Source organism: Hirundo rustica, chromosome 3 (assembly GCF_015227805.2).
Source record: "Hirundo rustica isolate bHirRus1 chromosome 3, bHirRus1.pri.v3, whole genome shotgun sequence".
Classification (NCBI taxonomy): Eukaryota; Metazoa; Chordata; class Aves; order Passeriformes; family Hirundinidae; genus Hirundo; species Hirundo rustica.
Window position 1 is genome coordinate 15935186 of NC_053452.1, and position 25257 is coordinate 15960442.

The following is a 25257-nucleotide window of genomic DNA, read 5'->3' on the forward strand; positions in this document are numbered from 1 at the left end:
ACTGCAGCAGTTAGTTACTGTGTTAAGTAACAAAAAGACAAATAAATGCAAAATAGAAGTGTGGACACCAACACCGCAGCAAAGAAGTCTGCTAGGTAAAATAAACACAACCAAAAGTAACGTGAAAACGTGTTCAAATGTAAAATACTTTTGGACAATTAATACAGAATCTGGAGGAAAACAAAGCAAGGAGCATAAGGATAACAGTGGCTTCGTATCAGGTTCAATGGAGTGCATTATCATCCTCATTTCTCAAGAGCTGCTACCCAGGAGCAACAGAACCATTGTTCCCAATCCCTGCAAAGCTTCAGCTATGGCATCGAGTAACATCTCTTTCCCTACCTTTGTGCTCTGTTCTGGTTGAAATAAGCAGGCAATGCAGGTTTCTTACTTACTGACATAAAAAAATCCTCTACAGACCATTACCACTATTCCTTTCTTCTTTTTTTTTTTTTTTGCCTTTTATTCTTAGAGACTTTGATGCAGATCCTATTTTGTCAGTTAAAAGACTTCCACTGACTTCAATGGGTGTTTGAATCCAAAATTACATCAAGTACCATTTACCTGGAGTAATACAATTAGTACGAGAAAGATGGATGCAAAGATAAAGTTTGTCGGTTTCAGCAAATACAACACTTTGTAAGTAAGGCAAACACACTATAAAAATAGTTGTTCTCATTGATTTCTATTTTAAATATAAAATCTTCCAAACCCTGCTAGTCCTTTGTGAAGGAAACAAAGATAACATCTAAACACTGCCCTGAAGTAAATGTTAGTGAAATGTCAGCATCTTAAGTGACCCAAACAGTTGGAAGCATTTCAGTGACTGCGGGCGCTCGCTGCAGGAAGCAGAGATCTGACACGTGTGAAACCTGGCTCCTCACATGATGCCAGTACCTCGTGGGTTATTTAAAGCTCCAGTCCTTTTGCTAGCTGGACACTGCTTATGCATCACAACAGCTTATAGCAGTTGTTCTTCATCTCCATTCCCCTTCCCAAAATCACAGTTAGACTACTTGTAGCCCAGATTTCTAAAGAATTCAGAGCCTGTATGTTTACTCAGTATCAGCTACTGTAACATTCATGGAAAATCTTAGCAATGAGTCTTAAAGTTAAGAATATTTGTTCAGTAAGTTATGCTCAAGACAACACAAAAGAAAGCTTGTATCTTGAAGGGTCAACACTACACAGGCTCCTTAAACACATCCTGAGATACAGCAGACACCTGAGAGCAGAAAAGCAGCCAGAGCTTCTGCAGGACTTGTAACACCACCAGGTACCCAATGCCCAGGAGGTGAGTGCTGTCAATGGAGATCCTAAGATGAAAGAGAGATGGAATGGAGATATTCTGGTTCCTCCTTCTTAAAAACAGAAAAATAGGGGCCAGCTGGGCGAGACATGCCTTGGAGAGCAACCACTATTATTAGGTTTACCAAACTAGCTGTTCAATGCCAATCAAAACAAGTCAGCCTCAGACAAAGGTAACTGCAGGTAATTGCAATGTATATTTTGCTTCCTCTACCTCACTGAGCAAAGAGGTTAATAAATATTGTAGCTGTGGACTTCAGCAAACTGCAGAGCTTGCCACGTTGCTAAGTATAAACACTTTGCCCTGGTGGCAACACTGTGCCACTTAGTTCAGCTGAGCAGAATATAAACCAAAATTAAACATTAATAAAACACACCAAACATGACTTGAAGGTGCTAATGGCTTCTCAAGTCAAAACACAGACGGAGGATGCAACAGCTGAGACATATTTGGATCGCTACTATAGTCCAACGCTTGCTTAGATTTATAACGATATAATCTGTTAATAAAAAGGGATATATAGAGAAGCCCAAATACCATAATAGTCTATTTGGGGCTTTGGCAATGCAATACCCATAAAAAAACCTGCCCTCAGGACTTACTATAGAATCTATTACCCATTTCATTCTCAGCTTCTGGATGGGGGGAAAAGTTTATTGTGATGAACTAGGTTCATATTATGGTCTTCTGTTTCCTCAGACTGGTAATTTTCTCTGTGTATATCCCACATATTTCTACTTTTGGGGAATGCCATATATCTGTATTTTTACACCATGTTCATATAAACAGTTACAAGCTGTACAAAATATAAAGTGAGGCAGTGCATTACTATACTTCTGTTCACCACTAATTTTAGTTTAAATAAGTTTAAATTTTAGTTTAAATTTTCCCTAAAGGCCAATTGTTTGTTGAAAACACAGTGAACACATTGACATTAGTGATTAGTAGCTCAGGCTGCCTGATGAAGCGTCACAGCTTCATGTCTCTTGTGACAGTCCATTCCTGCATTATTTTCCTGTGGAAAATGTCTTTAGAGCCACGAGCATGAAAACATCTCCTTTTCCATGCATGTCTTAAAAGTTACTCAAAGCCACAGCTCCTGCAGTTTCCATACCAACATCTGGAACTTGCATCCTAAAGGAGACAGAGCAAACAGCAGCAACAGCAACAAATGTTTTCTCCAGCTCGTGGGGGGAAACCTCCTCTGGTGTAAATTCTCCAAGCCTCATCAGATGAAATGGGCCTGGACTGATTTACATTCACTGAGAATCCACCCCTTATCTCACTTGCTACAGTAGTGAAAATTAACTGTCTAATGCTGGCACAGAAACTTCAATCACATCTGCCATATGGGGTTTTTTTTGCCCAAGAGATTGTTTTGAGTGAACTTATAAAGTTCTGAGAAGGAAACTGTTGCAGCCACAGAAGAATAAAGAATATTACTGCAGAGGACCCTTTTTCCCAATGAAATCACCCAGTTTCCAACTCATTAATTAAGGCTCTTGTTGAGAATATTATCTGGACTTGTTCTGCTCACATACATCAAGGGGAGCCAAAACATGAGGGACTTGAGTTTTCAAACAGCACTAAAAATTGTAATTGGTCCTTCTGGACCTTACACAGGTGCTGATAAATCATAAGCACTCTGGAAGTTTTTATAACCAACTATTTTATGTCCAAGTGACATGAACCCTTTGAGTAGTGCCATTAGGTTTCAATACAGGGTATGAGGTCATTCCCAAGTCACAGATCCACAACAGGAAAATTATACATTAGAATCAGTCAATGAAGTGCTCACATCCTGCCACTCTGACAAGGAGACCTTACTCGTACCAGGACTCCCATGACAGGAAGTTTACTTGAATGCAGGCCAGTCAAATGAGTACTGATTTGTAGACTCAAATCCATAAGCACAAAAAAAATTTCAATGACCGTGTTTACCCTAAACTAGGTCACTGCTCTTCTTCTAACAATAGAATTTCCTATGTAAATTGATTCCTACTAATATCCTATGACGGTGCCTCCCGTCCTCTCTCATTGCATTAGGCAGTTGCCAGCCTTATCTGGGTCTTCTCCATCAAGCCTAATCCACTTCTTTTCAATTTCAACCTGTAGGTAGAAAACAAAAAGCAGCAGGTAGAATTAGCAAATAATTGGACACTGAAAGTGTGAACTTCAGCAATGGCACGGGAAAAAAGCTTTGACACAAAATCAAAATATTTCCAGACACAACAGATTTCAAAATCACTACTCCCAAAAATAGCCCAGCTGAGGAAAAAAAAAAGCTGCATTCACAGTTCTATTTTTCAGTCTCATCCTAGATCAGACAAGGAGTTTCTGTTCAAAGTCATTATCAGAAGTACATGCAAGATACATTTAGAATACAAAGCACATTTTATTTTCAAATACTGTATGGGGTAGCAGGGAGGCAGAAGAGGAAGAAAACATGGAAAGCATAGCCCTGAGAATACCTGGCAATTGTAAAAAGCTTTCTGAACCACATGTTTCTGGGGCTGCAGATCGCTCTCTATGCCCAGGGACTTCACTTCTGTTCCCGAGGCACAGGTATCGTGAACAACAAACTGGACAGTAGCAAATGGGTACCAGTCAGATGGTATCTCCTGGTCTGATCCCAGTTCCAGTTTGTAAGACAGGCTGTGTGGATGATCCAAACCTTGGAAAAGAAAAAGAAAACCACCACACCATTAGTGAATTATGTTTCCTTTGTTTAGGTTCACCTCCTAGCAAGAGAGCACAGCTTTACCTTTTATGAACACACAGCTGTTGTCAGGATACAAGGTTATTCTATCTATAATCTTTCGCTGCTTGGGCATAAGGTGGCCTCTTGTTCATTTTATGTACATGTGTCTGCTTCACCACACTTGTCAGAGTCATCAATTTTACAAATTAATTTACACAAGATTTACCAGATCCTTTCAGCTTCTCATTGAGAGAATATTACAGATGTAGGGCTTTGTTGCTAAATTCAAACTATTTGATGTTTTCCCTTAAAAATGCGTTCCTTACTCACAGAAAAAAAAAAAAAAAAAAAAAAAAAAAAAAAAAAAAAAAAAAACACCAAAACCACAACTGGAAGGCCCCAGTGTAACCAAGGCAGAGATGCTGCCCTATATCCAATAAGCTAAGCCTCTTTCCAGAGCTCTCTGCTGTAGAAGTTTTATTGCAGTGTTTATTTCAAGTACCACAGCTATCTTGTGTACCATCATTTATAACAGTATGTCCACAGCTGGAAGATAAAGGTGCAGCTCAGAGTGCTGCTCAAACAAGATACATCCCACCCACCAGAATAAAGGCTACCTGGAGTCCCTGTCTAGCTTGGAAAAGAACATAACCCATTTCTTAAAAAAAAAAAAAAAAACAAAAATACTGCTAAAATAACTGTGATGTTATAAAGCAGACTCATGCACCATTTGTGCAGCATATTCTGAATTACTTTAATCATCCTAGGGATGATCCTAAGGATCACTTGCTTCAGCATTTCTTACATGTGGCAATAAGGGCAAGCACTTCTCCTGGCACACAGCAACACCATCATGAAAGCTTGCTTCCCAGAGCACCTGGAGTCAGCAGACTGACTATGTGTGTGAAAGCAGGATAACACAATTTAATATAATGAAAAGAATCCTCTCCAAATTCTTCAGGGTAAAACAGAGCAGTTCTGCATTTCTCCTTCTCTCCAGGATTTTAATCATCAGCATAGACAACTAACTATGCTTTGGCTGCAGGCAGGAAAAAAAAAAATAAAAGAGAAAGGATTGCCTGTATTTTGTCAAAGGCAAGCCTGGCAGCTTATATTTGGTTTTCATCCATTACACTGAATGGAATCTTGAAGTTCAGGAAAAAATGTCCCATTCTTTATGCACTGACTTCCTCCAGTGACAGGAATCAATTTTGTATCAGAATGAAGGAAATACTGAAGATGGAGTTAACATAAACTGAGTTTTATCCATCCCATGGGAAAAATCATGCTAATATTCCACATCCACAGGCCACAGGCATTTTGTAAGGCAAAAATAAATTTAAAAGCTGCATCTACATTGCTCCTAGGAGCCTTGGGCTGGGTGCCTGTCTGTGCTGCAGGTTTTCCCTGTAACATTACACAGACCTCTGGGCACACCTCAGGAGAGGGTCCCGCAAGGCACTGGAGCCCAAAGATCCCCAGTTTGCAAGGAGTGCCATGCCAAGGGCATGCAGCGTGTGGCTGAGGTCTCAGGACAACAACACAGAACACAGAGACAAGTAAAACTGTAACATCAGGGATTTTATTATGGAAATAGAGGAGGGAACAAAGTCAGAAATAAGGATTGCAGCCACCTGCCAATGTCTTGAGAATGAAGCTGGAACACAGAACAAGTGCAAGGAGGAGATGGTGTTTCATCACTCACACACGCAAGGACAGGCAGATCTCTGCACCTCTGCGATGTGAGTCTTGTCTATGATTTGCTGCTGGTCACCTCTTGCTGTATCCAAGGCCATTTCTCCTGCACTAACACTCTCTTTCCACAGTCCCTCTTCCAGACTGCCTGGATATGGTGGAATGCGCTCTGTTGATGTGAGCCTCTCCATCCTTGAACCCTCCATCATCCCAGCAACAGGACACCACAAGGAACATCCTGTTCCAGAGCCACACTGCAAGATGTCATCCTATCTGAACTGTGCTTCTTTTGGCTCCCAGGGCCTGCTCTCCTCTCCCATGGTAGTGCCAGGATGCAGCTTGGTACCACACTTACTTGCCCTGCTCTTTGTGCTGTTTGCTGGGATGGGCTGCACAGACTGCAGAGTGCCAGCCACAAGTGAAGCATCCCAGGGAGGACAGCAGGAATTGCAGCACCAAGATGGCATGGCATGTCTTGGCCAGGGAAAAGCTACTCTCTGCCTCTGGGGCTGTGGTTAATCAAGGATCTGAGGAAAAAGGGTTTGTTGCCTGTAGTTAATTTGTGGTAGAAGGCAACCAGCATAGATCTAAGGGCTTTTGGAGATCAAATTCAGAATCTTCCAGGGATTTTTGGGGGGAGAGGCCTATGAAGAAACAAATAGCAATGGAAATTGTCTAGCAAATTATTTTCTCTTCTGAGAAATGGAATCCAGAAATAATCACTGCTTGGAATTTTCCTGAGCAGGTATCAGATGGTAAATGCTGGCTAACAGGTGTCCACTTGAGTCCAGGCAGAGAGGAGCCATTCTTCTTGGGCTCTTGCTGAAGGTTTCCCTGCTAGACATGGCATTGTTGTGATTCAGGACCATCCGAAGAAACCTCTGGGTTTATATTCCAGCTGATCTGCAGCCATGAGGTGGTCTTGGTGTTGGGATGCAGTGAATTCTAGGGTGCTTCCTTTTCCTTAGGTGGTAACCTGCAAAGGCAGAAGACAACAGGTTTGGGATTTGGATAAAGATACTGCCTTGGGTCCTCTGGAGCAGCCTCCATTGGACCTTTTTGCCTATTCCTAAAACACAAGGTTCCTCCCAGCCCATCTGTCTCTTGTACCAACACCAATGTCAGAGGGAAGTACTCACCCCTTCACTTGTGGAGAAGTTCTTCTGCCACTGCTGAGCTCTGCTAGGAGTGTAGAGCAACTTCTTTCTTCCCATCGGCTGTCAGATGACAAAGTGGCTGACCAGCATTTTGGAAGACTGTGAACATCACCTTAGTTTTCACCTAAAACTGAGCAGTTCTTGTCATCTCTGCTCCAAGAAATCACTGCTTCCCAGGCCTTGTGCTACGCTGGAGTTAGAAGAAGAAAGAAGCGGCTGTGTGTAGAAGATCCTTTTGCAAAAGAAACTGTAATGCTGAAATAGCCAGGTGTTTGGCCAGAAGGAGAAAAAGGTGGTGCTGTGGAAAGACAGGTGGGTTGGAGCAGGCACAGTGTGCTAAGGTGACATAGTCAGAGTGCTGACCTATTCAAGTTCACATATTCAAGCTCAGCTATCCAAAATGTGGCCCATCAGGGACTGTTGAGACATCAACACCTGATGAAATCAAACCCCTCCTGAGAGGAAACCAGAAAAATTTGTAGATATTCCTGAGCTTTTACGATCTAATTTATAAGACAGAAACCCTGCAGTGTATGTGTCTATGCAACTTGCTAAGACTTCTGTGAATTGAGAGATTTTAGTCTGCCTTAATCTGAAAATCTGGCTCATTTCCTAAAAGCATTCCAAACTCTTGCTCTCTGTCTCCAAAGAATACAAAAAAAAAAGCCAAAACAAACAAACAAAAGATCAGTAAAACTATGAAACTAGATTCCAAATATCATTTAGCATTCATATAGCATTTCAAAAGCAATTAATGATCTAATTCTGCACTTATTAACATTGTTTAGCCCTTTTTCACCTGTGTAAGTAGCAATCAGGCAACCTTGATCTTGAGAAAGGCTCATGAAGCAAAGTAACTAAAGCCAAAATAATGTACTGGTTATCTTAGTTATGTAATAATTCAAAATTTGCCAAAACAGGTACAGTTCTAAAACTCTTATTTTGAACATGGAAACATAAACGATTACTACTAACAGATTTACGTACATTAGGTTGTTAGAAGTTAGTAACTCCTGCAGCTATGTCTAAATGGGTACATTTATTCAACTTGCTCGGAGAAGTGCATAGGAAATAGAGGAGTGGAACAGTACCACCAGCAAGCATCAGTTCGCAGTGGTGCCAGTGCCAGAAGGAGGTGGCTGGGCAGGGATGGAGTCCACCTGACAAAGCCATGGCTTTGAGTTTCCTCCTGGACAGTTTAGAAAATAATTCCAGGGAACCACATCACCTCCCACAGCAGTGTTCATGCACAGATGCTAAAGGCAGTAACAAGGCTGCCAGCAGCCACAACCTCCTCAAGCTCCAATTTGCTGTCTTGTTCAGTCCCTGCTTCCTCAGTGTGGCTCCATGATGCAGAATGAAAGAAGAAATAATCAGCCGAGGAACTGTTTGTTTATACAACAGCTCGAGGATGGAGGTGTCCTAGCAAAAAATATCACAGGGCTCAAATTTACACTGCAAGTGATTAAAGCACACTGCTTTGCAGTTTAGTCTCTCCCTTGCTCCCTGGAAACTCCCTGGGAAGCAGCTGACACAGCTTCTCACTACAAAGTCCGGCCCCGGTATTGTGCTAAAATCATGACATGTTCTGCATTTCCTTACACAAATACCCAGTGTCACAAACATAAACTCAATTTGCAGAAATATCACTGGATCAGCCCTTCAAAGCCTATTGCTTTTTTCCTTTTTTTTCTTTTCCAAACACAACATCTATATATCTGAATAGTCATGGACAGCTTTTAAAAGTCTGGTGTTTCTTGCAGCTCCTACTGACTTCACTTGGCCAGCATTCTTCCAAGAAAACACTTTAGTAGAATCCAGTGGATATTAACATATTTCAATGTCTATAAATGGAGACACAAAATAACTGCAGGCAACCGCTTTTCCTTCTCCCCTTTTTTTTTTTTTTTTTGAGAAGCCTTGGACAGAGGCTTTTGAAAGCAAAATCCTCAGCATATTTTCCAGCTGCAGTAAACACATTATGAAAGTTTACATATTTCTATTAGTTTGACTGTCTCCAGACTTTTGGCACGCCTTGGGACAACTCTATTTTTAAACTCTTAACTGTGTACAGAGCACTTGATAAAGAGGTTTAAAATTTACTGGCCAGTATTACTACCAAAATGTTTTTTCAAATGCACGAACATTTCACAGAGACAAATTATTCTGCAGATCTCAGCTGGAGGAATTATTCAAAAGTCAGAAGTTTAAGCTACTGGTAGAAAATAAAGTAAAGCCGTGGAATGCCTCAAAAAAACCCAAGTTCTTCCTTTCAAATAACTTAAATCTGAGGTTAATTGTGCACATCAAATCTTCGGGTGAAAGAACTGCAGGAAATTCAGAAGGCTTATAATCTTCTTTAAAATTGTCTAAACTGCTGGCTTGATTTTACAGAAGCAAACCTACATTAAATAAAGAATACTAAAAGTACCAAACAGTTTTGTAAGCATTGGGAAAACACATGGGTCATAGCAACATGGTGCAAATCTATGAAACCTGGAGCACAGGAGAGGGATTTTGAAGACCTGAAGAATCTTCTGCCTTCTTGTTCTCCTACATCTCTCCATCAACTCCTCTGCCCCCCCTGGCCATTTTCTAGTCTCCCCAGCCCATGTCCTTCACTTCACTCCCTCTGTCATTGCTTTTCCCCCACCATTAGTCCTGGCTTAATAGTAGAATGCCTGAAACCGGGACTTAAGAAGGTAAAAATATTTTCCGGACATTTTAGAGAGGCGGGTATCCCAGACAGGACAATACAAGACTAGGACAATCCGTATGTTAGTAACATACACTTACTCCTCTATTTAAAAATACAGATTTTACAGATATTTTACATGAAATGCTTTAACAGGTGCCCTTGTCTTACACAGATCCCCAAAGCCTCAGGTCCACATAATGAAAAGGATCCAGCAAAGGATCAAATGCCTTCACTCTACAGAACTTGAAGCAGGATATTGTATTGCTCAGGAATTTTTATGCCTTTAGAAAAGTACTGTCTTTAAAAAGGTACTGGTAACATGACTAAAAATTGGATTTTTGAACCCAAATATTTATAGTTTTCTTCTTCAAAAAGTCGTATTTTCTCCTCTAAATTGAAGTAAATTAAGTACTTCCATGTGTGCAATTAAAAACGTAGCTGCTTTTACTGCTACAAGTTTTCAGCGAGGTACCACCACCAGAAAGAAATGGGAATAAAGCGGGAGGCATTTTTTGTCAGTGCAGTTATTGCAATGAATGTACAATCTCAATGCACAAACCCATGAAAGAGGTAATAGAAACCAGCCTTTGCAAAAGCACCGTTGCCTTCCTACAACAAATTTAACCACAGCACCTTCTAGCTCTGTGTCATACCTACAATTTCTTAAATGTGCTAGATTCTAGAAAGCCAAGATCCAGCAGTGGCAATACCAGCTTTTCTATTAGCTGTGTGATATTGGCTGAACAAATCATTTTACCAACTTCTGCTTCCCATCCCACCCATTGCCCAGCTGGTACACAGGAAGCATAAACCCTTCCCTCAGCCTTACTATTACAGACTTGAGGTTTACTCAGAATGATCAGCTCTGCTTCCATGATACCACACACTTGACATGACTGACAGTACATCTGCCTCCATCACATAATTTATGAAAACATGGTTTAAAGAAATTGATTAGTCTGTATCCTCTTTTTCCTAAAAGATTACTCCAGCTTCTACCAACAGCATCCCACAGATAAAAACCCAAACCACAACAGCTGATGGAGGTACACAAGTATAAACCCAAGCATATGTGAAGGCATACACCCAAGCCCATAACACAAATTATTTACTTGAATTTTTATCTGGAAGCCTGTCAATCTTCCACACCACGGCCCTGTAGGCACTCTCATATTTTGCTGTTCCAACCGAGACTTGGATTACGGGATCAGATTCAACCTCATGCAAAGCCCCAAGGCATGCTCTCCTGTTCATTTTCGCTTTTAGGGACTTCTGCCTTTGGAGGTTCATGGTCCAAAGAGCTTTGATCCACTGTGTGGGAACAGGAAAGCGTATCATAACATTTTCACAGTATTTCACTGAGGGTAAACGTGTCGGGATCTGAGCAGTTGAAGACATGTTTATGAAAGCCTGAAGTTCAATGTATGCCCCCTGAACAACCACTGCAGCCTTCACAGAAAAGGGAAGGTCTTGCCCATTGTAGTGTGTCCTGAAACGCATCAGTTCCAGTCTGCAGGCATCTGGGGGTGTAAACTTAATAATCCGTGATTGCTCGAATTCCTGTGCTTTGACACAGTTATGGAAATGGCAGTCGAGAATATCGATCCACTTCTTCTCCTGCTCCTTCTCAAAGTAACGCTCGTCCCTCTTGTGGAGCTCCAGGTCATTCAGGGTTAGAAAACACTCAGCACCGCCATTCACAAAACACAGGCAGTAAATGTGTGTGATGACCACACTTTCTACAAGTTTTCCTTCTGCTTTAGTGACCTTTCCCCAAAAGTTATCCACTATTTCCAGAGTCATTTCTTGCTCTTCATAATTCCTCTTTTGTCTGGAAACAGTAGGAAGTTTCATGAGTTCCTCCTCGACCGTCACGAGGAAATCGGTGAAGTCGTTATAATCGGTGGTGCCCAGCTTTAACATCTGCTCCACCTCCGGTTCATGGGTCACCTCTACTTTGGGGTGGTACCTCCTCTTCTCTGTGTAACACACGCACTCAATCTTCACAGTGTGGATTTTTCCTGAGACACTGTAGCTCTCCAGTTTGGGTTCAGACAGCTTGCACTGCGGCTGCAGCTGGAATTCCTTGAAAGGTTTCTCCAGGCCCTTTTCATAATACATCTGTAACACCCCTCCAGGCAGGACGCTCAGGTAAATAGGGCCCCACTGCCGAGATGACATCATGTTCTTCTTTTCAGGAATTCTCAGCATGAACGGCCACCCATCTGATTTCTGGCTCCTGAAGAGGCTGTGTGGGATGGTGGGGGAGAGCTTGGGCCACGCATGGGTGCTGGAGATGGGTGGGTTTTCCACAGTCTCACAGCTGTCAGCTTGCAGGTGTTCAAGTCTCTCACAGATGTAACTAAAGGAGCCCTGGTTGAGGCTTTTCTGATCATGACATGTTTCTTTGTCTCTAGGATGACACCCGCTCCTGTCAAGCACTTTGTCCTTCCTGAGCGTGCTAACATTAGCTGGCGACATGCTGGGGGAGCACCCTTCCTTCCAAAAAGGACTGGAAAAAGCACAGTCACTGTGGAAGTACGGAAAGTGTCCTGGAACCAGCTCCTCACAGCTTCCTGGTGGGTTAGGGCTTCCTTCATCTGCTGATTTGGAGACCAAAGTCCTACCTGGATGGTCATTAGGTGAGGGGTTCAAAGGAAGGCTGCTCGGTTTCGGTGAGGCTAGGGATGGGCAAATCCCAGGGGATGGAGGAGGGTTAACATTTGATGGCCATTCAGGGATGGGATAGAGCATGTGAATCCCAGACTTTGGAATGCAGGGGTTTCCCGGGTAGTCTCTGGTAGGTGTAGTAAGTGGAGAGTTGCTGGGGGGTCCAGGACTTAGGTAGAAATCAACTACAGGAGATGAGAGTGGAGTGCTGCCTGTAGAGGATGACCTACTTGAAGACTCATGAACACTGGACAAGTTGAGCTTAAGGCCATTTGGTTTGCAACTACTCTGATTGTCAACCAGTTTCTGAGGTGACTGGAAGAGAGGCTCATCATCAAAGGTGACCCAGTTTGCTGGATTTGGGGAACACATCTTGTAGGAGAAACTTGAGGCAGTTGCACAACGCATCACCCACAAGCCATCTATAAAGAAACAACAAACATGATTCAAACCAAACTCAAATCACACAAAGATCAAATTTGCGAGCAGTTTGCAAATCCGGTGCATTCTGTTTTGGATGACGGCTGAGACAGCTGTGTAGAAACAGATAACCTGCCCATGAATCCTCACTTCTTTCCCAGGCTGGTGATTGAAGGGAGGTCTAAGCCCTACGAGCTGTTCAGAGGATCTGATGTACAGAGCCTCTCAATCAGAGAGAGGGGAATGCCCCACAGCAGTACAGGACTGCTTGAATAATACTTTCAGCTTCATACTATACAACATAATGCTATACAGCTTATGCATCATTTTGACTATGGAGAGAGACTTTCCATACTGGGCATCTGCTCTGGGTGAGGTTTCCTCTCCTTCCCCCATCAAAAAAGCAGCATTTTGCTAAGAATGGTGTAGCTATTTCCAAAAATAGAATCAGGAGTGAGAGAAGGGATTATATTTTGTGCTGAAAAGTTGTAGCAACTCAGTGCTGATGGCAAAGGTATACTCATTGCTGCCATCAGGGCAAAACCCTGGATGCCTGCCAGACCTGGGCAGGAATCTTTACATCAGCTCCTTCAACCCAGGCTTACGCTCTCGGAGACTGGGCATGTTGTAAGGAAGCATTGGGAAGGCATTAAACTTATAAACAAGAAATTAGCCCTAAGGATGAGCAGTACATTCCAGCTGAGGAGTAGACTGCAAGCCTCCACTGCAGACAAAATGCTGATGAAACACAAGTCAAGGCCAAATAACAACACTCACATCTGCCAAGCACTGAATTGGCTGGTGGCCTGGAAAAAGGACAGGTCTTTAAACCAATTAATAAACTACACTTCATCAAACAAAGTGTCTTTGGTAAAGGGCTCAGCTGGATGTCCTCAGAGCAGGACTGCAACCAGTAAACTATTAATCTTGCCATTGTGGCTCTAAATTGTGCTCTGAAATTTAAATGCTCACTGCATCCTTATGCAGGGCATGTTGTCCCCAAAGTTCTTCCTCCGAACTGCTCCTGCCTGATGAGGGAGCAAGCGAAAAGTTGCCAGTGCCTGAGGCGGAATCGAGTACAATGAAACACCACAGGGGCACATACACACATCGCTTATTTGATAGAAAGTTACTCTTGTTCTGTCAGAACACATCCACGTTTGCCTGAAAGCACAAGGAAGGCGGAGTTCATATAGACAAAAGCCACCTGCATGTACATTACTCTGTTAATCAGGGTCAGCTAATGATGACTTAGAGCTGTTGCCCTTCATGCACAGACAGCTCAGTCAGGCTGTTTAATTGCACAGCACTACAGAATCACATAACCATAAAAGCCATTCTTTACCTGTAACATTTAGAGAACAGTTCACTTCTAGACATGCTACAGTTCAGCCAAGTGAAACTTATGCTACAAGTCTTTATTTTCATCATTACTCCATTATTTCTGGGGCAGTTTGTAGCCAGTAAGAAAGTGCCATAAACCGTGGCACAGTCTGCTTACTCTGAGAAATGGGGAGCTCTCAATGGAGGAGGGCTCTGGTCCTTCATTAGTATTTGAACTCTCGACCTTTTTGTTCACAAAAATATTTGCACTATGCTAGTTATTTTATAAGCACTCTAATCAGCACTTACAGAAAGAGAGAGAGAAAAGGAGCAAACAAGTACAAATTACTATCATAGCTCAGACACACACAACTACCAGTGTATCCTTCACCCACACAATCACTTCATCATAAAGCGCAGCAATGGAAAGAAAAATCACAGCTATTTGGTCTCTGACTTGGTCATCATTTTTTCCTCCCATATCACACCCTTCTCCTCCTCTCCCTCTGGTTGCCAGCATGGCTCTTTCAGCATTAATTATTTCTAGAGCTGAAGTTTCAAAGTTTTCAGCCCTGTTATCAAAGCCTCATTTGTTAAGAGCAGCTAATGTGATGCTAACTTGGAGCGTGGCTTTTTCCTGGAATGACTGGAGCACTGGGTCAGCCTGGTAGACAAGAGAGCATAAGGAAACAGCCTCAAAGGCTGCCATTAAAAACTCCTCTGGCATTTACTAGAGATAAGGGATGGCCAGAGAGAGAAAAAAAACGCCGTGGATAGGAGAGAAAACCTTCCTCTGCGGGGGGACTCTGGGGATGCTGCCACAACCCTCTAGTGTGACCACAGCCATGCTCAAGGGGCAAATTACACAACGCAGAGATGCACCAATGGAAAAGAAATCATAAAATCAGGCATTTACAATAAGGAACACATTTGCAGTCTGTTTTCCTTTCTTGTTAGAAATGGAGTTTTCAGCGTCCTTTATTATTCCCAGATGTTTGTTTTGGGTGGGGTTTTTTTGGTTTTTTTTGTTTGTTTGTTTTCATTTTTGTTTTCCCAATGTCTGTTAGTATTCCCGTTTTAAAATGTGATGTTGTAGATTACTTGGCAAGGGCTTTTTTCCTGTTACAAAACAAAAAGATGTTTGAACTCCACCTGCCAAACATTTAACATCAGTCAGTAAGTGTCAATGAAGAAAACCACTTTCCCAGATGGAAAAAAGTGGGTAAAAACCACTTTCTTCTGCAGTCACAATACCTTCAGTGTACCTGTCAGAGGCTGTATCTTTCACCTCTTGTTGCTGTTGCAGCTACATGGGAGTTTTTTAAAGAAAAAAGATCCTGATGATAGCAAAAACACACATGCAAAAAGTGTTGAAATAGATAGTGATTCCCCTATTGTTGCTTACTGATCCCCAAAAACGACTGCTAGGAATGGAGGAAAAAAGCCCAAATGGATTTTTACAAGCTGATTGGATAATATCATGCTGATAGAAGGAAAGGCACCCTCTTATGTGTTAAGGATAGAACCACTTAACCACTCTTCAAAAAAAAAAAAAAAAAAAAAAGCCACAAAACAGTCTTATGTTGCTTTATGTCACTTGTTCTCTGATCCTTTTGCAGCTGTACAAAGCAATAAAGTAATGCTTTCAACTTCTATTTTGTCCTAAACCGTGCTCCAAATTCCTTCCTATGAACTGGGACATTCTTCCTTGAAATCCAGATAAAATTCAGGCTTCAGGATGGATGTGTTTTGCCTCCAAAAAGCAAAGGTTCCCCCATGGGACCACATAAACATAACCTAAATGCTTTGGGTAAAAGGAAAATGATACAAGATACCATTGATCACACATGGGTTATGTGGCCTGTGACATTTAAATTACAAGCATGTGCGGTATCTTGTTCAGATATGAGGCAGGAAATACCATTTTTAGAATATTGAAACTGCCAATAAAAAAGCTGGCTGAAATAACAGTTGATCCTAGGTGCATTAATTCCAGTGAACCCAAAAGTTGCAACTTATTTCAATTTATCTTCTTCTGCCTGACAAAAATCTTCCCGTTTATCAGATTAACGCAGTCCCTCAGCATTTAATGAGCAGTCATTGCAGCTCAATTTCTTCATTTTAATACCTTGAGGATGGAAGGAAGAGAAATTCTATCCCATTATTGAGAGATTTCATAGGCTGTAACTATCACTGGGTCATCTGTCGCTTCAGAAATCCCAGATCAAATCTGCAGCAAAAATACGGCTCAACTTTCATGCCTTGCTGGGGGATATTGTTACCTCTTCCTACACTGAGCACTAATAACAACTCCCTACTCACTCAAAGGTGTAACTCCAGGTATTGACTTTGGCACTTTTAATCCAGATGCACCTGGGTCCTCAGTGAGCTGAGGGTGCTGAAGTGTCATCAGCAATGTCCCCACCACACTGACAGTATGGCCTTCTGTCACCTCTCTCACAGAGAGGTAACATCTGATTCTCAGGGGTCTTCCCTAAAATTTGGCACCAATTAAAACCCTCAAGCACGTCCCCTTCTGTTCAAATACAAAGTTCCTCTTTTAAAATATTGGAGGAGCACAGGGTCAGATAATGAAGAAAGTCACGGAAACACCTCCCTTCTGCAAAGCATAAAGCAAGTGAATGCAGTGTTTAACAGACTCACACTCCCAACACACAGAAAAGCATAATTTTATAAATACATCCTTTATTGCCTCTCTAACTCCAGAGGCCATCGCAGCTCCACAAATATTAAGGTGCACATCCTCTAAACAAATTCTCTTTGTAAACACCCAAGCACGTACCTTATGTGTGCCACGTGTTCAGTGGGATTTTACTGGGTAAACACCAGCCTCATTACTCGCTCTAAGCTCAAAAAAAGAAAAAAAAACAAACCCCAAAAAACCCCCCACAGAGTTGTCTACATAAGTGTGACGAAAGAGTTAAATAATCCCTTCAAAATAAGCTGAGCTCTTCACATGAGCTGCTCTGTTTGTGGACAGTGCCTGGTCATTTTATTTCCACCCTTCCAGAAAAAGCTATGGACCCCATACACTACTACACATCAATTTTATTTCCAGGAGCAAGGTTGTCTGTTGCATGCAGGCCATATAGAAATTTAATGCAAAGCTCTGCATCCTGTGCACACTGTGGTGAAGCTGTCCCATAACCACGAGTTGTTACTGTTCCTTGTACAAACACCCAGACAATTCTTCAAGCATTTTGCCACAGAGCGCAATAGTCTTGCAGGGAAGGACAAATTCTCTGCAGTTTAAGCAATAAAGCACATATGGTATATAAAACACCCTAAATGTTTCTAAGCCCTTGTGATATCCAAGTAAAACATGGCAGATTTATCTCTGTGTTTTACAGCCATATTCTTTGTGTCACTGTTTTGGTTATTACTTAACTGCAAAAAAAAACCCCTGAAACACAACTTCTACATAAAATACTGCTTGATTTATGATGATTTGCCTCAAATTTTACTTTGATACTACATGTGGTTGCACTTCTATTTAACTCTGCTTTTTCTCTCCTAGATACACATTAAAAAATGTATCCAGTCTATACTCCTGAAATAAACATAAGCAAAAGCTACAGCTGACAGGAAATAGGAATTCCTTGGCATTTTCTTGTATTTGGAATATGGACTAAGCCTCCCACTGCATTACTCATTTTAGAAAATAAGGAACTGGTGTAATAGTCAAAAATACACTGACTTCAAAGAGCAATGTGACCTTTTATTTACATTGCTTGCTCTCTGAGGCATAGGCACAGCTGGGAGAAGTTCAGAGCTTGCAGCTAATCTGTTTAATTTGGAATTCCTTACTCTTGGCCCCAAGAGCTGGAGGAACTAAAGCTTTCAGCTTTTGACAGTGTGCACATCCCCAGAGCAAAGGCAGGCCCAGCTCTTGCAAACACCTCTCGCTGTTGCTTGTTCCTGCCTCGGTCACCGAGGGAGTTACAAATCAGGTGGCTGGTATTTGAAGGCACAAGCTTGAAAAAATTGACATTTTTAAGGGTATCAACACAACCCATCACAATTCCCAAGCAGAGACAACAGTTACTTCCCTTGACAGGGAAGAGGGTTGGGCAGAGGCTGACACTCTCCCTAGTGAGGATGATGTCACAGGGTTTGTGGTGTAGGGGACGGCAGGGACTGAAGGTGACAGCGCTGCCGGTCCCCGCACACCGGGAGAGCATCCGGAATCCAGCCAGGGATGGATCCTACAGCCAGGGATGGAGCCTACAGGCACTGCACAGGGGAGGCCTGAGGAAATTCCAATTCCTCTGCCTCTCAGGGTCCCGCCTCATGCTTTGAAAGGCTGTGAGCTGGTATGAGATTCACACAGGAGGGAAAACCTATGGGAAGCTCCCAAAGGGAAAATGAAAGAAAAAGCAGCCAGAGTCACACCTCAGGTAACCCTTCAAGCCTGCTCAGCTGTGGCTGAAGTGGATCCTCCCAAGAAGCAGCTCTTCTTGCTGACAAGAGGAAGAGGCTGGATGGTGAGGATCTTCTGCTGTATGTGAAAATTCAGCACTGCTACTCGAAACAATTCCCATCTTTGCTATGGATAATCACACAAACCTCGGCTGTTACACACTGTAAAAAAAACTCCTATTCATGTGCAGATCCATTCTGGGAGTCCTTCCCTAACACTCAGACGTGAAGTCATTCCAAAGCTGCCTCGAAAACACAACAAAACATCATGCATGACTGGTCTTGTGTATAGCACCATCAGCTTCCACCACTCTTCCCGTACACAGTGAGCCGTAATTCCCACACCCTCCCTCACCCTGCTCCAGCAGTCACATCAGCTTTGTCCTTCACTGTTTTCTTAGAGGGGAATAGGAATCGAGGCAGAAAAGCCTAGAGACATTTTTACTGGAAGGGTCTATGTGATTTATGGAGACAAACCAAAGGTATTTCCTAAAGAGATTGAGAGATTGTTACAAATCACGGCCGCACAACCGCCTGGGATCTGCAGCGTCATTCCTCTCAAGGATTTATTTGCAGAGCTTGCTATCAGGAACATAACTTTCAGAATGAGATACCGTAAGCTAATAGAACAAACTAAAATAATAATTAAAATTTTGTTTAAAAAGAGGAAACTAAAATAGAGATCCAATTAAATGCCATCAGGAAAGATACTGGAATGCAGACCTGAAGCTGCAAAAAGCAGCAGAGGTCCTCTTACCCTGCAGGCCACTTCTCTCACCTGAGGGGAACTATAAGGTTTCCTTCAGCAGGTCCTGCAGTACCTGCTGTGACTCAGCCCATACCCAGACACCTTACAGAACACATGAACCAATGAATATAACAGCATGGAGAAAGAAGGCAGGCAAAAATCAGCCTCCAGCTACCAAACATCCAAGGATCACAGGCTTGCAACAATCATTTTCTAACATAAAAAAAAAAAAAACCAGTTTTCCCAAGCCACAGCTACATGCAACTATTTTGTTTCAGGAAGATGAAATAACATCTTACATCACACCACAAACTCTGCATAATTCTGGTACAGAAATAAGAGCTGTATACGGGTACACTTAGAACCTGTTTGTTTTTTCTTTTAATGTAACCAAAGTGATAAAAAACACATTTATCTCTGGCATATCTGTAGGAATAACAAGCAGCAGTGCTCAACACAAGTCTGAGCATCTTTCTTGGGTGCATCAGTTCCAACTTCTCAGTCAGTTCCTGCGGATGACACCCAGCAGAGTTCCATCCTGGATGTCCAGTTTTCCTGTCTACTGGGCAGATTCCCCATCTCAGAAGGTGACAGACTGTCCCAGGTCCCACTAACACACATGTAGTGGCCTGAGGTTCTGTGCATCTTTCGGCTCCAGGCTGGGAACAGAGAAGACAGGAGAGGGTGGACTCCTGCTCATGCTTCATTTGCTAGCAAATGCAATGGCCAGGAAAACCCTCAGAAAGACAGTCTGCTATAAAAAACAGTAGGAACAGTTTTATTAGCTGAAATTAGAAGTGAATTAAATCCTGAGAACCACAAAATGGTTCTCTGTGTTTTAGTGAACAGAAGAAAGCTCATTTTTCCTAGAAGAAATAACAAAAAGCCTGATGAAATAATTATTAACTACTCGAAGTTTTTATTCTCTTCCTTTCTGGATATCACAGTGCCTTCTAAGACACATCAGTTGTGTGCAAGAGGTGACTGCAAGGTGTGATGGAAGATGTGATTGCATCTTCTCAAAGCAAAACAGTTACACATAGCGGTGTATTGTGAAATTTTCTTTGGTTTTTTTTAACGTTAGAAGGTGCTCACTGCAAACCTGTGACCCTTAAAAGTTTTTTAGCTGGAGGTTGGTGTACAACACACCTCCCACAGGGCCCACTCACATTCAATTCCCTGGGCAAGTCCTGCTTCATCCTCTGAATCACACTCTCTTCAGCACCATCACAGTGATGGCAGAGCTTACACTCCACAGACAGATTTTGGAGAGCCAAGGGACAGTAGGGATTCAAGCAAACTGGTTTTTGACACTTTTTAGATGACATTTTACTGTACAGGAAGTTTGTTGGGTTCTTTTAATAATAATAAAAAAAATGCTCTGGCTTGGAAGAGACAGGAAAATAAATCTGTTTTATTTGCAGTACTTGTGCAGGTCACTAAGTTAATGGATTGTTACTGCATCTACTGAAGCAAATTTTAACTGTGTTTAGGAAACATGTTATTATTAGGAACACACGCACATCCCACAGAAGTGCTCCGGTCACGGCAGCTCTGTACAGGGCTCTGGCAAGTACTTTAACATCCCGAACCTCTCCCTCTCTTCTCCCCCTGGGCAGAGACAGAGATTTATAATGGACTAAGAAGCAACAGAAATGCAGTTATGGGTGGCTGTCCCACTTCTGTAATAGCAACAGCCTAACAGCCTTTTCTTTTTTTTTTTTTTTTTTTTTTTTTTTCCCTAGGATTAAGCAGCTCTCTGGATTATAAAAAAAAAAAAAAAAAAGCCAGAGTACTTTGGCACACAGTTCACATATCAAAATATTAAGCTGATAGTGGTCAGCAAGAACTCTAAGACTGGTTCTCTGCTAGTGGTTTGCAGTGTCCAAGGGGAGGGAGGGATAGATGAAGTGCCACAAAGAATACACAGCACAGAAGAAACACTTGAAAACTCGTGCCACTAATCTCAGAGTGAGTAATAAAAGATAGGGAAACTAACAGAAATACTGTGTTTAGGAAAAGCATTGAACAACATAATAGTCCCTTTTTTTAAATTTAGTTTTAGTTCTGAGTCAGTTTTTATATCTGCCCTTAAAACTGCCTCATGCTTTAGTGCCCAACAAACACATGGCAGTACCTTCCTGGAGTATAATCCATGACATAAGATTTGTAGAGGTCTTCTAAACATGTAAAGTACTGTCTGACAGCTGTCAGGAACATTTCCTGACAGAACAGCTCACACCTCAGCGTGGTGGATACTCCCCTTCTCCCTGCCTTAAAGCTTCACAGGAATACTAGCACTAAGATGCTAGTAGAAGATGTGCCAATTGAATCCGTGTTTATTTACACAGAAGTATTTTTAATAGCAACAGATTACAGTCATGTCAGTAAGAGTAACTCATAACACAGACACCAAAAAAAAAGCCTCATTTGGGCTCCTCTCCAAAAGCCTTTTAAGACAGACATGTGGGCAGACCTGCTTTCTGAAGTAGAAGACGTCAGTTTATATTTATACCAATAAAAAGCAGAAGAAAATGAGTGGTGGACTAGAGGGATCCTGTTTACCCAAACACAAAGTCAAACACTGCCCAGGATAGTACAATCTCTGTTTTCATGTTGGAGTTAATGGCCCACACACGGATTAATTTACAACCTACATTAACTTACTATTCAGAGGTGATCACCAAGCTGGGCCATTAAGTTTACATATCCCAATAACTTTTGAAGTGATAGAAAATAACATTTACTACATATTCATGAGGGAGAAGGAAAATAATCAAAGCCAAGCACGAAGCAAGGACCTCGTACCTGCCTGGGGACAGGTTTTCCCAGGGGTGTTATGTACAACATCAGGTAAATACAACCTCTGGCCACGCTCCCTGTTGTGCAAACTACTCCTAAACTCAGCCACAACTGATTACAGAGCGCAGTGCTCAGTTCTCCTCCACTCACACACAGAAGCAAAGAAGGCAGCTAATCTTTTCTCACATCATTTTCTCCCGATGCACAAATCAAACAACATAAAGTGTTGTCTTCAGCTGCTGCTTTTTCTCCTTTCACAGCTACGGAAGAGTCTCAGTCCCCAGACCAGGCGAAAGCGAGTTAAACGCGCGAATGAACAGTTCATGTTTAAAAGCCTCAGGCTCCAAAACTTCTGTTCCCTCCTCCCCAGCCAGTCATTACCACTCAGCCCAAAAAAAGCTAAGCCCTGTTTGCAGAGAAATCAGTCCGGGTTTCTCCACCTCATAGAAAAAACACTGGTGGAGGATAGAATTGTGTAACTTTCGCTTGGGTCCGTAAAACAGCTTAGTCAGCAGTTTTCTCAGCACACTCGTGTGCCGCAAGTATCAGAACAGCTACACCTTTAAAAAAACCTTGCTGCAAAGCCCCCCTTCGGTGAGCACTCAGCTAAAGCCAGAAGGGGGATATTTTCTAGGGGGGTGGGATGTTTGTTTATTTGTTTGTGGGGTGGGGTTTTTTTTGTTTTGGTTTGGTTTTTTGTGGTTTTTTTTTGTTTTTTTTTTTTTTTCATTTACACTATCCTAGAAACTCCATCCCCGGAGTCTGCACTAGGGGGACATACGGTCAGTGCAGATTAAACATCCCAGTCCTGGGCAGCACAGCCTGTGCATCCGCTCCGTTTGTTTTCCCAAAGCCCTGCGCCCCGGCTGGATTTATGGGAAAGATTTCTGCAGCAATGCTTTCGAACAACGTGACCCCTACGTGCATACTTTAACATCGTCGGCCGAAACACTAGAAAACACAAGAAAGGCTCCAGGAATTCAATTCACTTCGACTATTAAATAAAAACACTCCTCGTTTGCCCCAGTCTCCTCTCTAACAAGGCAAAAGTCATGGGAACGTGATCCCGTAGGATGCCCGGCACACAAACCCTCCCGATTTCCGCCGTGATTTGCCCGGGTTCCCCTGGGCAAAACCACCCCCTTATTCCCACTTCTGCTTGAAAAGCAGTGGAAAGGAAGCGAGGGAAAGAGGGAAGCGAGGGAAAGGAAAGGAAGGAAAGGAAAGGAAAGGAAAGGAAAGGAAAGGAAAGGAAAGGAAAGGAAAGGAAAGGAAAGGAAAGGAAAGGAAAGGAAAGGAAAGGAAAGGAAAGGAAAGGAAAGGAAAGGAAAGGAAAGGAAAAGGAGCCAAATATTTTTGTTAAATGCACCATGTTCTTTCACCAAAACAAAAGAGCCCCATCCACCGGCCCGTTTTAAGCCAGAACTTCGTGGCTGCGCCTCAGCTACCGGGAAAATTCCACTTCGGACGGAGCCCCCCCCCGTAGCCCGCTCCTCTGGCCCGGCTCCCCGGGGCAGAGCCGCTCCCTGCCCGCTCCGTGCCCGCTCCTTACCCGCTCCCTGCCCGCTCCGTGCCCGTTCCTTGCCCGCCGTGCCGCCGCCAGGGCCCGCCCGCCGCCGGGAGCGGAGCAGCGGCCGCCGGGCCCGGCCGGGGGCGGTGGCCGGGACAGGCCCCGCCCGGCGCATCCCGCAGGAGCATCCCCGGCGCGCCGGGAAAGGCAGGGCAGCCCCGGGGGAGCCAGCGCGGGCAAAGCTCCTCCGGGGACAGGAGATCCTCTGAGGACATGCAGCACGAGGTTGGAAAATGCCTGAACAACCAGCGGGATTGTACAGTTGTGCTACCTTTAAGCGACGGAAAGTCCTTCTAATCCATTAACTCCCCTCTGCAGGCACCTACCGGAGGCGACACGGTACCGGGCAGGAAGACTGCCCCCGAAAGGCAGAAACACACAGATAGAACGTGAGGATGAAGAGGGGGAAACCACCTATAAAAGCCTCCAGAGCATTCCCAGGGCCGTGGAGCAGAGCTGCCAGGGACTGCAGACGGCCAAACTGCCCGTCTGAAAGGCTTTCAAGGAGCAGTGACAGCTCACTTAGAGCACAGAGCACCAGTTTCTTGTGTAATCCATCCAAAATTCTTTGTCAAGCATTATACCTCCATTTCAGCTCCACTGCTTTCCAGCGGTTGAAATGTCCTTGTATTTTAATAAGGAAGGGCTTCCTTCTGCAAACTGGTTTCTTTTGTCCCGTTTATCTTCTCTGTAAAGTTTTCTTATGTTTTCTATGAAAATGAAGCAATTCTACCTCTTTGTTTCATGCATGGGAAGTACTGCTCACGCCCCATCTGCATGTGCAATAGAAGTGTTCAGTACAGTTTTCCCTACAAATAAATTCTTCTGTAAGCATAACACCATCACACGTGCACTAGGATGAACATTTGCCATTCGTGGTTTAAAAAGTTTTGTGTTTGTTATCTTAATATTTAAAATTTTTCACCATAATTTAACCGGTAACTTGCAAGGCAGTGAATTGTTACACTCTTCTCTCATTGAAGGCCTGTTTTGAGCACCGCCAGACTGAGGCCTCCAGGCTCAGGGCGCAGGGTTAGGCAGCTCCACCTGCCTCCCTCATGGCAGCCCTGGAAGTGCCAGAACCTCATCCCAGCCTCTTCCCTTGGGAATTCCATCCCTGTAGGTCTTCCGCCCTTAAAATCCAGGCCTGGTGGCAAAACCGTATTTCCATAAAAATTCTATCTTCCATAAACAATTCAGTCTTCTGCCTTCTCCCAGGACACACTCAGCCTCTTAGAGGGAACCAGTGGATACCTCCTGTTTTGCCAAAATGCCAGGAAACTTGAAATAATTTCTAATATTTTCTACATACTCCAAAATGAGTATTTCAAACTCTCATGTACTCCTGCACAACATTCAATGAAACCTTTTTTTGCTGTTTAGCTTCTACATTAGCTCTTTATAATGGTTTTCAAGTGGAAAGGGCATTAATTTCTCTTATCTCTTTATCAAAGCATGCATATCTAAAAATAGATAATTTTCCTTTGCTGAGACAAGTGTATATATATTCAAGACAAGACTATTCTTCTCCAGTAAATTCTACTGTCATTTTATCTTTGAAATAATTCAGTGCAATATAAACTCAAGCATCAGAGAAAAATAAAACTGATACTAAGATTTAAAATTCCTTAATATAATTTGACTTTGATGAAACGTATATGCAGAACAAATTATAACAATTAAAAGGTATTTCTACTGTAAATACAATTTGAAGAGCATTTCAG

At 42.8% G+C, this 25257-nt stretch overlaps 1 protein-coding gene across 1 annotated transcript; it reads right to left on the reverse strand.

Annotated features, from left to right (window-relative positions):
• Positions 1–435: 435 nt before the first annotated feature.
• STON1 (stonin 1) lies at positions 436–23575 on the reverse strand. Its single transcript, XM_040057990.2, has 4 exons — positions 23516–23575; positions 10673–12652; positions 3781–3983; positions 436–3418 (listed from the first exon to the last, which is right to left on the reverse strand). Exons 2-4 carry the CDS (start codon positions 12636–12638, stop codon positions 3344–3346), a joined length of 2244 nt encoding a protein of 747 aa, XP_039913924.1. The 5' UTR covers positions 12639–12652; positions 23516–23575; the 3' UTR covers positions 436–3343.
• Between the last annotated feature and the right edge of the window lie 1682 nt (positions 23576–25257).